Source organism: Apodemus sylvaticus, chromosome 2 (genome assembly GCF_947179515.1).
Source record: "Apodemus sylvaticus chromosome 2, mApoSyl1.1, whole genome shotgun sequence".
Classification (NCBI taxonomy): domain Eukaryota; kingdom Metazoa; phylum Chordata; class Mammalia; order Rodentia; family Muridae; genus Apodemus; species Apodemus sylvaticus.
The window spans coordinates 100,538,180-100,555,579 of NC_067473.1; the positions used below are offsets into that span (position 1 = coordinate 100,538,180).

Here is a 17,400-nt window from a genome sequence, read left to right on the forward strand (position 1 = left end):
ACTTAGTAATGAGTTCAAAGCATCTGAATTCATGGTGCTAGCAACTGCCATAGGATGCCAAAAGGTTGGCCTGCATCCCAGGTAGGGCAGAAAAAGACTTCATGTGGCATTTAGAGTAACATAATAAAAATCATTTTTAAATACTGTCTTAATCAGGGTTTCTATTCCTGCACAAACATCATGACCCAGAAGCAAGTTGGGGAGGAAAGGGTTTATTCAGCTTACACTTCCACATTGCTGTTCATCACAAAGGAAGTCAGGACTGGAACTCAAGCAGGTCAGGAAGCAGGAGCTGATGCAGAGGCCATGGAGGGATGTTTCTTACTGGCTTGCTTACCCTGGCTTGCTCAGCCTGCTCTCTTATAGAACCCAAGACTACCAGCCCAGGAATGGCACCACCCACAAGGGGCCCTCCCCACTGAGAAAATGCCTTACAGCTGGATCTCATGGAGATATTTCCTCAAAGGAGGCTCCTTTCTCTGTGATAACTCCTGCTTGTATCAGGTTGACACATGAAACCAGCCAGTACAAATACACATGGAAATTTTTATTTAATATTTTTGGGCTACAGTTGACTATAGGTAATGAAACTAAACAAAGCAGAGCTTGGGGAAGGGGCAGACTCCTGAAAATCCCAAGCTGTCACTTTCCCTGCTACAAATACCATCTGGTCCAAGCCATTACCCCTTCTTGCCTCGCTGGTGTCATCCTCTACTTCTCTCTGCTTTATTTTGGGGGACAGGGTTCTTTACTGATGCCGGAGCATCAGTAAAGATGCTTGCCATTTAACCTAGAGCAGATGACTGGTAAGCTCCCAGGATCAGGCAGGCTTTGCCTCCAGTGCAGTGGTCACAGGTACTCTGCCATGCTGTGCTTTACACGGGTGTAGGCAATGGGAACTCAGGTCGTCCTGCCTGTGCATAACACCCTATCACCCCCAGATCACTGATAGGTTATTTCTCTGCCACTAAAATGTGCCAATTTAAGACAGATTATATTTATTATAGGCAGGTTTATCGGGAAACTGCTCTCAGGTGGGCAAGTTCCCTGGCCCCAAGGACTAAGGCTAGGGAAGTCGCCATGGGGAAAGCAGGGGGAAGGGGGGCTCGGGCACACACAAAGAGAGAGACACACACACACAGAGAGAGAGAGAGAGAGAGAGAGAGAGAGAGAGAGAGAGAGAGAGAGAAACACATCGTCTGGAGCCTCTGAGGGAAGGGCAGCCCAGCTCAGCCCCTGGGCTGGAAAGTTCAGGGGTTAGTGGCAGGGTATACCAAGTAGAGACCGAGGGATGCTGGAAGCCAGATCTGTTTTGGTATATAAAATATGCACCTCAGTTCCTTGTCCCAGGTCCAAAACCAAACAATCACCTCTAGAACTTCTTAATTTTCCTCACCATTTCAGGAGGAAATTTCAGGAGGCATTTCAGCTACCTGTCATAGTTACTGGTCCATTTCTGTGAAGGGCCACCAGGACCAAGGCAACCTATAGGGGAAAACATTTAACTGGTGGATTGCTTACAATTTTAAAGGGTCGCAGGGTGGTGGTGGTGCATGCCTGTAATCCCAGCACTCTGGGAAGCAGAGGTAGGCGTATTTCTGAGTTCGAGGCCAGTCTGGTCTACAGAGTGAGTTCCAGGACAGCTAGGGCTATACAGAGAAACCCTGTCTCAAAAAACCAAATCCAAACAACAAAAACAACAACAAAAACAAAAAACCCTAAACAAACAAACAAAACAATTTTAAAGGGCCATCATTATTGTTGGGGGAGTGTACTGGTAGTCAGGCATTAGAGCTTACACCTGGTCCGAAAGAGGCCAGAGAGAGAAACCATGTGGGTGCTAGGAATTGAACCTGGATCCTTTGGAAGAGTCAGTATGTCAGTGTGCTAGTCACTGAGCCATTCTCTCCAACCCTGAGTTCGACCTTTTTAGGCACCTTAAGTGATAGATATATATATATATATATATATATATATATATATATATATATATATATATATATATATATATAAATGTGTGTGTGTGTGCAGGCCTTCCACTCCTGCCCTCCAGCAAAATAAATTTTAAAATGTGTTGCACACACACACACACACACACACACATTATGAGATTAATAGGCACATTTGGGAATGTGGGTCCACCTGAATGGTTTCAGATATTTTAATACAGACCTCCTGTCCCACCTCTATTTATCCGGCCCACCACACCATTATATTTATCTTCAGGAGATCCCGTCTGCTGTTCCTTTCATCCTGAAGCTCAGTATCCAGTTCTGTTGCTTCTCCCATACAGCACCAATCACTTAGCCGCCCGTAAACTGGATACACACGTGAATCCCAGGAGCTGGCGCCAGACCTTACAGTGTCCATCTGGACCTGGTGTCCACATTTTCCTCAGGAGCCCAGGTGCCTTCCTCAGGCAGGCACTCTCAGAACTAGTCACCACTGGGGAGGGTGGGAGGGGTAGTGTTCATCTAGAAGCCGTGCTGCAATAGAAGTTTGAGTCCACAGGGTGATCCCTGCCGGGCTTCTTGGTCTTCTCTCTCTTCTATGAGAAGAGCATGCAAATTCCTACGTCTCAGGGAGGGAAAATGAGCATGAAGAGAGACAGCACCTATGGCTAAACTCTGTAAACATCAAGAAATAGTCAGATTCAAGAACTAACTGTTGGTCTTACCTCCAGGCCCCAGCCTTGTTTCTACAGCCTGCTTGCAAGGGTCCCTCCAACTAGCAAGGAAGGACCAGGGATGACAGCCTGTACGGTACATTGGGAGAGGCTGTCTTCCTTCACTATAGCATGGCGGAGGGCATCACAGGGAAATGGAGCAAGCGTACCAGCTTATGTCTCTATTTTTCTTCTTCGTATAAAGCCATAAATGTGGCTGGAGAGATGGCTTAGAAGGTAAGAGTGCAGAGCTCTGGCTGTTCTTCCAGAGGACCCAGGTTTGATTCCTGGGTCCCACATGAGTACCCACATGAGGGATCTCGACTGTCTGTAAGGCTGACACTCTCTTCTGGCTATTGAGGGCACGAGGCATGCATGTGGTGCCCAGACATACAGGCGGAACACCCACTCACACAGTAAAATAAAAGTAAATAAAATAAAGCCTCAAATGGTATCATGGTCACTCCTCATCACTGCCTCTTCCAATTCTAATTATCTTCCAAATACCAATAACCTGTGAACTTAGGGGTTAAAGTTCAATACTTCAGCTCTCTAGAAACCATTCAGCTCATGTCTGTGAGAAAATGCCTCCAACAATAAGACTCTGGCTGCAGGGCTGTCTTTATGGGTCTTTGCAGCTGATTGCCTGAGTAGGCTTCCGAAGTCCCAGTTAGAAGTGTGACCCCTCCCACATAATTGCATTTATGCCAACTTGGAGAGGGTTAAACCCATGGCATGGGACAGAAGGGAGTTCTACTTGCTCCAAGGAAAGGCTCTTAATTATAATAAAACATGACACAAACCCATGCATAAGTGCCTCTTGCCTCTAATCTCAGAGCTGGACTCAGCATACATCCCAGCAGACTCAAGGCCAGCCTGGGCTATATAGTAAAATCCAGGCCAGTTAGACTATAGAATGAGACCCCATCTCAAAAACTCACCAAGGGCTAGAGAGATGGCTCAGTAGGTAAGGACACTTGCTGCCAAGCCTGACAACCTGAGTTCAAGTCATCATGTGATGGCAGGAGAGAACTGACCCCCATCGATTGCCCTCTGATCTCCACAAGCACGCCGTGGTACAACCCTTCCTCCTCTGCCCTCCACCAAACAAACAACGACAATAAAAACCACTCTCACAAAAAAACAAAAACAAAAACATGGGACGATGCTCAGGGCATACAGTGTTTGCTTGCTGTGTACGCATGAGGACCTGAGTTTGAATCCCCTTAGAACCCATGTAAAGCTAGGTGCAATAGAACATCTTTAATTCGAGTGCTCTTACAGCCAGATGGGAAGCAAAAGCAGGACACAAACCCCTCCCCACCCTCACCCCCCAAGCTCGTGACCAGCTCACCTGGGGTAAGCCATAGCATGCAACAGAAGAGACCCTATTTTAAGAGGACTGAGATTGCCCTCTGACCGCCACATGTGAACATGCCACCACTCACACATATACACATACACATACACATACATTCTATACACACCCCCAAAGGTAGAAAAAATAAAAATGACACCAATTTCAGTTCAGCACACACACCGATTTTCCCTCCTCCCTTCCCTCTCTGCATCGGGATTAGGACGAAACAATACCTCTTGGCATAAGGAACCTCTTTCCCGGTTTATTTTTTGGTGCCTTCTCTGTGAGCGTTGGCATGGAATTCCTTCATACATTGAAACAGCGGGTATTCTCGCACTTCTACTGGTAAAATGGCATCAAGGGGCCCCACCTATTCAAGATGGGGACCTTGATTCTCTGGTGATGGGCACAGAGACAGCCAGGGAGTAGAAGGTAACCTTTGCCCACTTCTGGAGCAGGCTGCCGCTCTGGTTCCATGAGGCACGGGAATTCTGCCCTTTGGTGAAGCCAGTAGGGGTCATGCTGGGCCAGGTACAGTGCCAGGGAAGCCGGGTAAGCGTAGTGGCAGGTGGTGGTAAACCTGCAGTCGTCCTTCCTAGCAGTTACCGGAGCTTGTGGTGGGAAGAAGCCGGGGACCCCCAAGTCTAAGGCAGTCATGTGGGGTCTTTTGAAAGCAGGGTACCCATCTTCCAGCTTGGGGTTGGGGTTGGCCTTGGGCCGGTAAAACTCTTTGTTGTAGAGCTGAGTGTCAAGCTTGGCCTGCTGTAGAGACAAAGAGAAGACTGAAAAGGTCGCTGAGGCAGAGTCCCTCACAGCGTTCCGGACAAAATCCACACTACTGCTAAGAGTGTTAAGTTCGGCGCTGGAGAGATGACTTGAAGATTGAGAGCACTGGCTGCACCTACAGAGGACCCAGGTCTCGTCCCCAGCACCCAAAATACTTTTATTTTGCTTATGTGTGTGCTGGGAGCAGAATGGTCATGTGTACATTTGTACATGCGGATGACAGAGATCAACTTCATATATTATTTCTAAGGAACCATCCACCTTATCTTTTGAGATAGAGTCTCTCACTGGTGCCCACCAGGCTAGACGGCATAACCAGTAAGTTCCAGGGATCTGCCTGTCTGCCTCCCTAGCACTGGGATGGTAAGACGTGCTGCTATGCATGTGGGTTTTGGGGGTCAAACTCATGCTTGTGCAACAAGGACTTTGTTAAATGAGTTATCTCCTCAGATCAAGTAATTCTATTTTTTTTTAAAAGAGAGGAGAAGAGGAGGGAGAGGAGGAGGGCTCAGTATGGGCATATAGCCAGTAGACAGAGTGCTTGCCAAGTTCTGACTTCAATCCCCAGCACCACATAAACTGGGCCTGTTGCAGAGCCTATCTTCCCAGTACTCAAGAAGTCAAAGCAAGAGTATCAGAAATTTACGTTCAAGGCCATCCTTGGCTATATAGCAAGCTTAAGGCTGGACCATGTGAAACCTTATCTTAAAGTAAATAACAAAAAAATTAATAGAATTCTACGAACACGTGGGAATAATGAAGCTAAATTCAGAATATGGAAGTAAGAGAAGGACACAGATGCAGTGCTTTAGCCAGCTAATAATGGGCACATTAGTGTTGGTTTTATCAGTGTGTTTAAAGTTTTGTTACATTTAATTATTTATTGTGCATAAGTGTATACACATCGTGTTACATGTGGAGATACACACACACTTGCCATGGTACTTGTGGAGATGAGAGAACAACTATAAGCGTTAATCTACTCTCTTTATCATGTGTGTCCTGGGTATTGAAGTCGGGCTTGGTGACAGCCACATCTACCTGCTGAGCTATCACAATGGCCTTATCAGTATTACTTAAATTATAAGTGTACATTACTTACAATTTTACATGTGCTGTATATTTTGGCATATCACATGGATGGATGTACACACAAAAAAAAATATGCAAAACCTCTAAGTGAAGTCACCCAGCATTGGTTATTTTTAAAGCCACAATGTCCACATTAAAATAAAAATCATGGGACTAAAGATAAAAATCATGGCTTCAGTGGTTAAGATCATTTGCTGCACCTGCCGAGGAATGAGGTTTAGTCACCAGCAACGGCATGGTGGCTCACAACCATCTACAACTCCGGTTCCAGGGGATTCAACAACTTCTTCTGACTTCTGTGGGCCTGCGTGCATATAGTACACAAACATGCATGCAGGCAAAACACACGTAAAATAACATAGTCTAAAATAAAGATTGTTCCAGGGAATCATGGGATAGATAGCAGGCCTATGAGTGTTCTTCCTGTTAATGTACAGGCAACCCCACTGGCCTGCTCTTAGGGACATAGCAACTGCTTATGTCATCACCTGCTGCCATCACCAATCGCTGCCTCCAGGTGTGCCAGAAGTGTGCTACAGGTAACAGCACTGCCAGCCACCCTCTCTCTCTTTCTCTCTCTCTCTCTCTCCTCCCTTTCCCTCTCCTCTCTCCTTCTCCCTCTCTCTCCCTTTCTCCCTCCCTCCATCTCTCTCTCTCTCTTTCTGTGCGTGTGTGGTCCCTCTCTCCATTCTCTGTGTGAGACAGAACCCTTCTCTGCCTCATTTCTCTTGCTCTCATGGCTTTCTCTCTCTCTTCCTTGTCTGTCTGTCTGTCTGTCTGTCTGTCTGTCTACATGCCCACTTGTCTGCCTCTATCCTTTCTCCAGGCCATCACTCCTCTCCTCTCCCCAGTAAATACCTTTTACACCTGATCTGTTGCATGGAGTAATTTCCTAGGGGTACACCTTGGCATGGGCCTGCCAAAGGTACCCCACACACCGCATTATTTTCCATAACACCTACCTCTTGCGGCGTGACTCTAGCGTATTTGTGCTTCCCGAAGGGCTTATAGTCGACCATGTATGAGCTTTGGTATATATCTAGGTCCACATGATTCTAGAAGACAAGCAAGAGCCCACTCCTGTCATTGTTCTAGTTACAGCTGTTGCAGGACTTCTGATGACATCTGGCTTCTGTCCCTTACCACCCTCCCCGCTTCTTCTGATCCCATTCATCCTCCCACCATCATAGGAGCCCGGCACATGCTCTTACTGCCTGATGAAAACAAAAACTGTTCTCCTTGCCAACAAACAAACTCCTATGAATCTTCTAAGACCCCTGCCATCAAACGTCACTGTCCCCGGTCAGTCTCCCACCTCTTGTGCTCCAGTTTTCAGGAATGAAGACCACCGTCCTTTCCCCTCTTTCAGTAATGCACTTTACAAATGTTCTTCCCGGAGACCTCAGTTCCATTCCCAGAACCCACAAAGGGCAGCTTGAAATTATCTATAGTTCTAGGAGATCTGACCTCTAGCTTCTGACCTTTAAGGGCACCTGCATGAGCACGCGCAGACACACACACACACACACACACACACACACCACATATACACTTAAAATGGTAAATCCTTACAAATGAATTAAATTTAGTTGTGTGTGGTGGTGCACACCTATGTTATAGCATTTCAAGGTACACACTGGCTCCTAGTCAGGCCTGGTGGTGCTCCTTTTTATTTCCAGCACTCAGGGGACAGAGACAAGTAGATCTGATCTACATAATGAGTTCAAAAAAAAAAAGATACTGACTCAAAAGGACAAATGAACAAAAATCACCAAAGAAACAAGAGACAAGTTGGGGATGGGAGATGATGGCTCAGCAGTTAAGAGCCCCTGCTACTCTTGTAGAGGACCTGGGTTCAGTTCTTAGCACCCATAGAGAGGCTCACAGATGCCCATAACTCCAATTTCAGGGTATCCAACACCCTCATCTGGCTTCCATGAGCACTGGGCACGCATATACACATGCATACAGGCAAAACACACACACACACACACACACACACACACACACACACACACACACAATAAGCCAATCTTAAAAGAAAAAGCAAACAAAAATTAATTTAGCCAGGTATGGTGGTTTATACCTTTAATTCTACCACTGAGAAGACAGTCAGGAAGATCTGTTGAGACCAGTCTGGGCTACATAGCAAGACATTGCTGGAGATTGGTTCTCTAATGCTTTGATCCAACTGGGAATCTGTGCGTCCAAATGCTAAAAGTCCTTGTCCCCAGTTGGTTTTTGATCAATCAAAAACAATGCCAGTGGTCAATGGTTGGGCAAAGGGAGATGGGGCAGGACCTTAGAGTTGCATAGGCTAACACAGCGGGGAGGATAAGGAAAATCGTGATGAAGCGGGGAATGGGGATACAGATGGACATAGGAACTGCAGGAGATAAAGCCAACCGGTCATGTGAGATTTAGGGTAAGTGGCCATTGGCTGCTTCCTCGATTGGGCCTAGGGTAGCAGGCAGAGGATTAGAAGTGCCCAGCCATTGAGCTAGATGACATATTAAAAATAATCTAATGTGTGTGTGTCTTTCATTTGAGGACCCAAAGATTCCCTAGGTGGGTGGCTGGAAGAGTTACCCAGTGGGAGCAGAAAGTGGTGGAGCAAAAATAATAATAAAAAAAATTGCTGCTACAAGACATATCAAGTTCCCGGCCATCCAGGGCTGCAGAGTGAGACTTTGTCTCAAAAAACTAAAAATTAAAAAAAAATACTTAAAAAAATAAGGGCAGCCTCCATAACAAACTTAATAAGGTAGACTTGTTTTAGCTTTGTCTCAGAAGTCCATCATCAATGCTTCGGACACTACACCATGGGTGCCTAATCCATGATGAATAAATTCCCAGAACAATGATTCTATACTGACACTGTACCTGACACTGATTCTGTTATGGGGGACAGAAACATATATCACTTACCTTTTGGGGTTTCACCACACGTGCCATGGTCAAGGACCTAGAAAGACAAGTCAGTTAGCCCTGCTCTGCCTCAGGCAGGGGGATATCCCACTGTTTGCACAGTTATGCAAAGCAAGCAGGACTGACTGTTCTTTAGTCCATCCCCTCTCCACCTTCCCTGAGATTCTCCCTTACATATTCCCTGGGACCAGTGGAGGCCCGGGGATGGGTGTGTGGGGCCCAGAGACAAAGGGACCAGAACAGGATTCAGAGGAATTAGAATTCACTCATAATATCAAATCCATCTCTTCAAAAAGTACATCAAATAGCAAAGCAAGTTTAATAACCAAGGAACAGAAGCCATGACGTCACAGCATCTGCCAATCCCGGTGGTGTAAATCCCCCAGCGTGGCCATTTCAAGCTTCTAATATATCACTGGTGCTGAATTGCAAAGATGTGCACAGAGTGGGACCTTCCCAGCCAGTGGGAGTCAGGAATCACTCCCTGGAGGAGGCAAGGGCCACCAGGTCTGGACCTCCAACAGTTCAGAAGCAGGATGTCCAAGACAAAGTTGGGCCACACTCTCAGATGAAGGGTGAACATGAAGAGCCATCCCTGTCCCTCATGACCAACCCTGAATTCTTCAGGGAAGCCATGTTGTGGGTATCTCTGTCTCTCTGTGTATCTCTGTCTCTCTCTGTCTCTCTGTCTCTATCTGTTTCTCTGTCTATCTGTCTCTGTATCTGTCTGTCTGTGTCTGTCTGTCTGTCTCTGTCTCTGTCTCTGTCTCTGTCTCTGTCTCTCTCTGCATACCCACCTCTCCTCTGTCTGACAGGGTTTCATATAGCCCAGTATGGCCTCAAAGATGCTAAGTAGCTAAGAATTACATCAAACTTCTGATTTTCCCATCTCAACCTCCTGAGTGCTGGGATTACAAACGTGTACCACACACGTTTAGTCCCAACACATATGAGGCAAAGCCAAGTGGATCTCTGCGAGTTCAGTTCTGACCTGGTCTACATAGTGAGCTCTAGGCAAGCCAGGACAACATCAAGAGACCATTTCAAAGACAAAACCAAACCAAAAACGTATGTGTACACCACCGTGTCTGCGTTATGTGGCGCTAGTGATTTAATTTGGAGCCTCATATACTAGGCAAGCAACTCCACCAACTAAGCTGTATCCCCAGCCATCACTCCCTCCCTCATTTCAGACCCCAGGACCACTCTGCCTGGAGGTCCATGGTAGACAGCTGGCTGTGGTCCTGGCCAGATCTCAACTGATAATCCATGTTTCCTCCTTTCTGAATACACATAGGGTCTCACTTTAGTTCAGAGCCTACCTTTTCTTTTGGCAAGACACAGTGTTCCTGCCCTTTCAACCCCAGGTGTCCCAGCTGTATGGAGAGTCCTGTTGGCACTGTCTTGATGACTAATCACTCCTGAGACCAGCCCTGCCCTACACAATTAAAACTGCTTTGGTCATCAGCCCTGGCCATTGTGATGTGGGGAGCTGGTCAGCTCTCCTCAGGGCAGTTGCCCTGTCCCTGGCTCACCCCTCCTGGAGTCTCAGGACATCTGGACCAACTGCACCAGAATAAACCTGGCTGATTGCATGGCACCAGAGGGGAGATGCTTGCAGTACTCTATAGATCAGGCGTTTCCCAGCAAAGACAGTTGGTTGATGATGTCCGGCTGGGTTTAACTAAATCCACACCCTGGCAGGTCTCCATCATCTCAGAACCTGCTCATCCTATGTATCAAAAAGCTTTTCTCTTTTACTTGTATCAGCAAAGCTATTTAAAAAACAAACAAATGGTCTGGAGAGATGGCTCAACAGTTAAGAGCACTGATTATTCTTCCGAAGGTCCTGAGTTCAAATCCCAGCAACCACATGGTGGCTCACAACCATCCATAATGAGATCTGATGTCCTCTTCTGGGGTGTCTGAAGACAGCTACAGTGTACTTACATATAATAATAAATAAATTATTTAAAAAACAACCCAAAGCAGAAAGTAGCCATGTGTTGTTGAGAATCTCATACTCTGTTGGGGATAATATCTCAAAAGGTAAGCACAGAGGTGCCCAAGATGGCCCAGCAGTAAAAGCTGCTCACCCCTAGATGGTACTAGCTGTGTTTTACATGGTGGAAGAGGAGAACCAGCTCCTGATAGTTGCCCTCTGACCTGCACATGCACATACAGATATAAATAAGCGTTTTAAAAACACATGGAAAAGAACCATGTGGTCTGGAAATCCCACTTAAACAGTATGAGGAATTAAAAGAAGAGAAGCAGAGGTGCTGGGTGCTACCCCTCATAACAGCAGAATTCAAGATGCCTGGTTGGCCACTAGCAGCTGGCGGGGTCACTCAAGTGGTACAGGCCAGCTGAGCTGGAAGGTTACTCAGTGCCACAAGGGAGAACGCTCTGACCCATGCCTCAGAGGGAAGGAAACTTGAAGGCATGCTAAGTTCAAAAACTAGTCACAAAAAGACAAATGAGATTGCCAAATGCAGAGAGACAGAGTGTGAAATGTTTGTTTGTTTGGTTGGTTGGTCCTTAGAAGAGCAGCCTACATGAGTAACTGGATATTGTTCACGAAGCCTAACAAGGTCACTTCGGTCCAGAGAGTCCTTCACTGGGGACTGAAATCCTGTGTTCCTCAGTCTTTCTTACCACAGACAACACCACAAATTATCGCACTGTACTAAATTTAACTTTTTACAATGACTACAGCACGCCCCTTGTGTATGCCCAGAGGCCCACATCCCTCCCCACCTTAGCTTCTGAGACAGGATCTCTCACTGATGGGTAGGCTGGTTGGCCAGTGAGCTGGAGAGATCCACCTCTCTGCATCCGCAGCACTGAGAGCACAGATGTGTTCCACCATGCTCAGGTGTTGTGATGTCGGTGTGGGGGGGTCTGAACTCAGGTCCTCATGCTAGTGTGATAAACACTATCACCTAACTGAGGCCCCCAACCCTCAAAAACTTGTTTGTTTTTTTCCCAAGTTTTCGAACAAGGTTTCTCTTTGTAGCCTTGGCTGTCGTGGAACTCAGACTCACTTTATAGACCAGGCTGGCCTCAAAGGCACAGAAATCCGCCTGCCTCTGCCCGCCAAGTGCTGGGATTAACGGTGTATAGTACCACTGCCCAGGGTAACATGCCTTTCAAGAACAAAAGCCCAGAACACGTTCCCCCCAAGATGCTTACTTTACTGACATGCAAATGAATGTTCTCTACATTCACAAGGGATGGAAAATACCAGAGAAAGCAAATTCTGTCTTGTACATGTTGTATTGCTGTCCTTGTACTGTGCAAGCTGATCCTGACCTCAAGGGTCCTCCCATCTCAGCTTCCAGACACTCCATCTTGGGTGCATATGTGTGATACATTGTGTAGCATAGGGTAAGACATTACATAAAAACTTAGTAACCAATAGGACTGTAGAAACGTGGTCGTGCTAAATTAAACAACACCTAAAAGGCTGCAAAAATAAAGGAGTGGGGTGACCTTTGTGGACAGGATCCAATAACCAAGATAGCAGGAACTGCCGATGCTCTCAGGAATATTATTTGTTCTTCAGTCTCGTCCCTCCTCCCTTCCCCCAGTGAGAATAGTTACCTCAAAATTGATAAAAAAAAAAAAAAAAAAAAAAAAAAAAACAATGTCTAAACATACTCACAGGGTTGGCTGTGACAAGCAAAAGTGGTGTGCGTTTAGCTACTTGACTCTGAGTCTAGTAAGCTGTAGGAGCTGCAAAATGCCCCCAAAGTTTTTATTAGTGTGAATCCCACTTCAACCCCTGTACCCTTGTATTCTGGAGAGCCAGGTCCCCAAATTTCTGTCTATGCAAATTCAACCTGTTAATATCATTAGGTCAGAAGGAAATTCTTCCAACTCAGAAGCCCTAGTTCCTCCAGGCTTCTATTAAAGGGATTACAATCCACTTCCTCCTAGCAGGGCTAATGCACCAGGGGAAGCCTCCCGGCCAGAGATGAAAGCATTTATGCCTTTAATTAGGAGCAGTCTTTCCCCGAGCACCCGAAAACACAAACAGTCAAGCCACATTACAAAGCACAATGCCCTCTCCTGGATCCTGCGGGGGCGTGGTACCAAACAGGCGTTTCCCAAAGTAGGGCCTTGTCCCCAGGCTCTCCGCACAAATTAAGCCCCCTTCCCTTTGAGAACAAACAACCAGGTAAGGCAGATGCCGGGCACAGCAGGGCAAGAGGAAGAGAGATCTGGTTAAGATCCAGGTGGGATTGCCATATCTCTAGGATGTGCTATCTAGTGAGGATGCTGCCCTCTCTCACAGCAGTGGATAGTTCGCTTTCAAGGAGACTGCTCTGGAAATGACAGAGCTATCTGTGCCCATGTGACGGTGTGCACCGGAGCACACAGGCTCTGTCCTTTCCCAGTCTCTGAGGCATAGCCCCTGAGGGTCCCCGAAGGTCTGGGTTTCTCCAGAAGCAGCCGAGTGACCTGTATTTCACAGTTGCCTGGGATTCATGATTGTTGGCCTGCTATCTGTCCTCTCCTTTCTCTGTTGCCAACCCTAGAACAATTTACACTGAAGAAGCTTCTCTAGCAGCTCAGGATTCTTAAGTCTGAAACAGGAAACCGTGTCACCCCTGTCGCCCCCTGCTGTTCATTGAGGAGAAAGCAGAGATCCAGAGTTTTCCAGGTGCTTGGAAAACCCAAGGCAGGTGGGGGTTCATTGTGTAGGAGAAAATACTGTCAAGAGTCTCTGCAATTATTAAAGAGGCCTAAGAGCTTGGAACCTCTCACTTCATTGCTTAATAAAATGTCTAGCAGGTATATCCCAAAGGAGCCCTGAACTATTGAGCACCAGGCAGTTCCCTAGATACATGGACACAACTATGATATGATATCTATAAGTTAGACACCATGCCCTCTTATAGACAGCACAATTAAATAGAAAAATGAGAATAAAGGGCTATAATAAAGTTTATTTAAGGATCACATAGAAAAATGAGAATAAAGGACTATAATAAAGTTTATTTAAGGCTCACAAATGGAACCAAGCGTGGGTGGTTAGATCATGCCTTTATTCCTGGTGCTTAAGAGGCACACAGAGACAAGCAGGTCTCTGTGACATAGTAAGTCTCAGGACAGCCAGGGCTATGGAGAGAGACCCTGTCTCAGATAGATAGATAGATAGATAGATAGATAGATAGATAGATAGATAGATAGACAGATAAAGATAGATAGAAAGATAGACAGATAGATAGTTGATAAATAGTTGATAGATAGATAGATAGATAGATAGATAGATAGATAGATAGATAGATAGATAGATAGATGGATGGATGGATGGATGGATGGATGGATAGATAGATAGATAGATAGATAGATAGATAGATAGATAGATAGATAAAGTGGCTCAGCTGTGTAAGACCACCTCACCAACCTCCAAAATCTGTTATGGGAACTTTCTTACATACAGTCCAGGATGATGACACTTCCTTTTTGTCCTAGCACAAAAAGAGGAGGGTGGAAGCAGGAGGAATTTAAGTTCATCCTTAGTTATATAGTGAGTTGGAAGTCACCTTGGTCTAAGCGAGACACTGTCGCAAAACAAATAAACAAAAACTCAAGAGATCTGTTGTACATGACCACCTTTTCTCTTTCTGCTCTGTGTAGACCCTTAAGTGGATTGGACAGTGCCACCCCTACTGGGAAGGGAAATCCTCTCACTGCAGTTTGAAATGCTACTCTATTTGATACGCCTTCAGAGATAACCCTGCCAATGATGTATTACCAGCTAGCTAGGCATCCCTCAGCCTAGGTAGATGGAATTTACCACAATAGATGGCTAGTTCATGCTCACTTGACATCTACAGTTGAGCTACATATTTTCTTCTTGAGAATAGCCTCATAGAATATGTGTATCAGAACCAGACCTGGTTAGGTAGGCCTGTGATCCCAGCTACTAGAGACTGAAACAGGAAGATCACAGATTCAAGAACAGTTTGGGCCACACAATGAGGACAAGTCTGTCTTAAAATAAAAAGCAAAAACAGCAAGAGTGCTGGAGGATATAATTCAGTGGTAGAGTTCCTGCTCAGTGTGCACGAGGCCTTCAATTCAACACAGAGTATTGCAAAGTAATAAAACTACTCCATCACTAGTATGTCTCAACAGAGAGAAAACATGGCCATTAAAACCTTTTTAGATTTATTTATTTTATTTTACATGCATGAGTATTTGCCTTCATGCTTACATGTATGCACCACGTGCATGCCTGGTGCCATGGATTCCCTGGAACTGGAGTTACAGACGGTTGTGAGCTTCCATGTGGATGCTGGGAATTTCTGCTCTGTGTAGACCCTTAACCCGGGTCCTCTAGAGGAGCAGTCAGTGCTCTTAATCGCTGGGCCATTTCTACAGCCCTGGAACACTGAAAGTTTTTTAAAGATGTATTTATTTTATTTCATGTGTACGAGCATCTTGCCTGCATGCGTATGTGTATTGCAATGTGTGCCTGGTGCCTGAAGAGTCCAGAAGGGGGCACCAGATTCCCGTTAACTGGTGTTAAAGATGGGGTTTGAGCCACCAAGTGGGGTGCTGTGAATCAAACCTGGTTCCCTTGCAAGTGTATCAAATGTTCTTAACCACTGAGCCATCTCTCTAGCCCAACGTGGACATTATTTAAGAAAGACACACAAATGAACCAACTATCTTCCTATTCTACTACTGGAGACTTCAGGACAGGCAGGAGACTGCTGTATCTTTAGGCTTAACTTATTCCTCCAGCCTAACAGTTTTGTTATTAAGATAGTCAGTCACAGGGCCAGTGAGATTTGATACCCAGAACTGACTTTTGAAAGTTGTTCTCTGACCACACATGTGAATTAATACTCAACTACACACACACACACACACACACACACACCAATATGTAAAACATACTACTTATTAATAATATTAATAATAAAATAAAATGTAAAAACCTATCCAATTGTAGAAGTTAGGCATGGTGGTTTAAGCTTGTAACACCAGCACTTGGGAGGTAGAGGCAGGAGGATCAGGAAGTCAATGACATTCTCTTCTCAGCTATAAAGAGATCCAGGTCAGCCCAGCCTATATGAAATTGTCTCAAAAAGAAAGGAAAGAAAGAAAGAAAGAAAGAAAGAAAGAAAGAAAGAAAGAAAGAAAGAAAGAAAGAAAGAATCCAATCTGAGTTACACCTGCTTCCTGATGTATAGTTTCCAGTACTGAAATGAATTGAAATGAAGAAACTGTTGCTTCCTCATACATTATTATTAAGTGTCTTAACTGTCATAGCTTTTTAATGTGATTGGAGATATCTGCTTAAAATGCCAAGGGCTGGAGTCTCCAACCGAACAATTGCCTTTCTATCTATGGTCTAATATCCACAGTTTATCTCCTATGCAAAGAGAGCCATGATGGGGTTCGTTATGACCTGAAATCACAAAAATCTGCATGTACCTAAATCTACTTTTACAGAAACCGATACTAATTTAGATGCATACGCATTAGTGATATTTAAAGAAAATAAAATAGTTCATCAGAAAAATTGCTATGGAAAGATGCCCAGGCCCATGAGAGGAAGAAAAAACATTTTGTGAAGATATTAAAAGATATATTTGATAACCTTGAGGATAGATGGATAAGGTCTTCCTGTCTAAGTGGAAATGATAGCTGTCAGCATCTACCCCATAATAAGTGTAGGATGTGCCCTGTGGGTGGCCAGTAAGTCCCATTGCTGCCTCTGATGGCAGAGATAAAGGAAAGGAGTTCGTGCCACAAAGAGCTGAAAGCACACTGCTTCTGAGAGCTCTTACTAAGCCCAGCCATTACTGCAGCATATCAGCTGAGCTAGCTTATTTTGCCTCCTGGTTCCTCTGTCAACTTTCCTAAATTCTCTCAAATGCTTTTTGGGCCATGCGTCCAGGGTCAGTGCTGGGTCAGGCCATTTAGATGTTGAAAGGGTAAGGTGGTCAGTAAGTCACACCTTCATTCTCTGCGTGCTCGACCTGGCTGTGGATGTGTAATCTCAGAGAGCATCTCCCTTTATGCCATCACGTTGGAATAAGGTAAGGAGAAGAGCGTCTTCCTGGAAGGGGTGTTGACAGACCAGCCAGTCACTTAAAGGTCAACCAGCCTGCTTGCACCTCAGAACACAGAATTGGCAACGGGCCGCTGAGAAGTCACAGAAATGTTGGCAGTGAGGATCTTAACATGTGGTCAGCACGCCTCAGGTGACAGCAATGAATAGAGACTGTCTTGCCCCATCCCAGATTCTCCAGACCAAAATTTGATGGTGAAGGCTGGGTGAAGCATGGAAATTAGGCCCCCTCCCCCCACTGAGAAAGGGTTTTGTGTGTAGCCCTGTACTGGAATTCCTTCTGAAGACCAGGCTGGCCTCAAACTCAAGAGCTATGTCTGCCTATGTTCTAAGTGCTGGTATTAAAGTCATGCATCACCATGCCCTGTGGTAAATCAACATTTTAAGTAAGATTTTGCAGGAATGCTTCTGTACACTGAAGTCTAGAAACAGCAGAAAGCAACCCTGGTGGTATCTGCCATGGTCCTGTCT

At 45.5% G+C, this 17,400-nt stretch overlaps 1 protein-coding gene across 2 annotated transcripts; it reads right to left on the reverse strand.

Moving 5' to 3' along the window:
- Nucleotides 1-4,364: 4,364 nt before the first annotated feature.
- Nucleotides 4,365-8,858, reverse strand: Tex37 (testis expressed 37). 2 transcript variants are annotated; one of them, XM_052172572.1, is made up of 3 exons: nucleotides 8,832-8,858; nucleotides 6,866-6,958; nucleotides 4,365-4,784 (listed from the first exon to the last, which is right to left on the reverse strand). In XM_052172572.1, the coding sequence occupies exons 1-3, from the start codon at nucleotides 8,856-8,858 to the stop codon at nucleotides 4,365-4,367; spliced, it is 540 nt and encodes a 179-aa protein (XP_052028532.1). The 2 variants fall into 2 exon arrangements, with proteins under 2 accessions (XP_052028532.1, XP_052028531.1); XM_052172571.1 differs by having other exon boundaries at nucleotides 4,365-4,787.
- Between the last annotated feature and the right edge of the window lie 8,542 nt (nucleotides 8,859-17,400).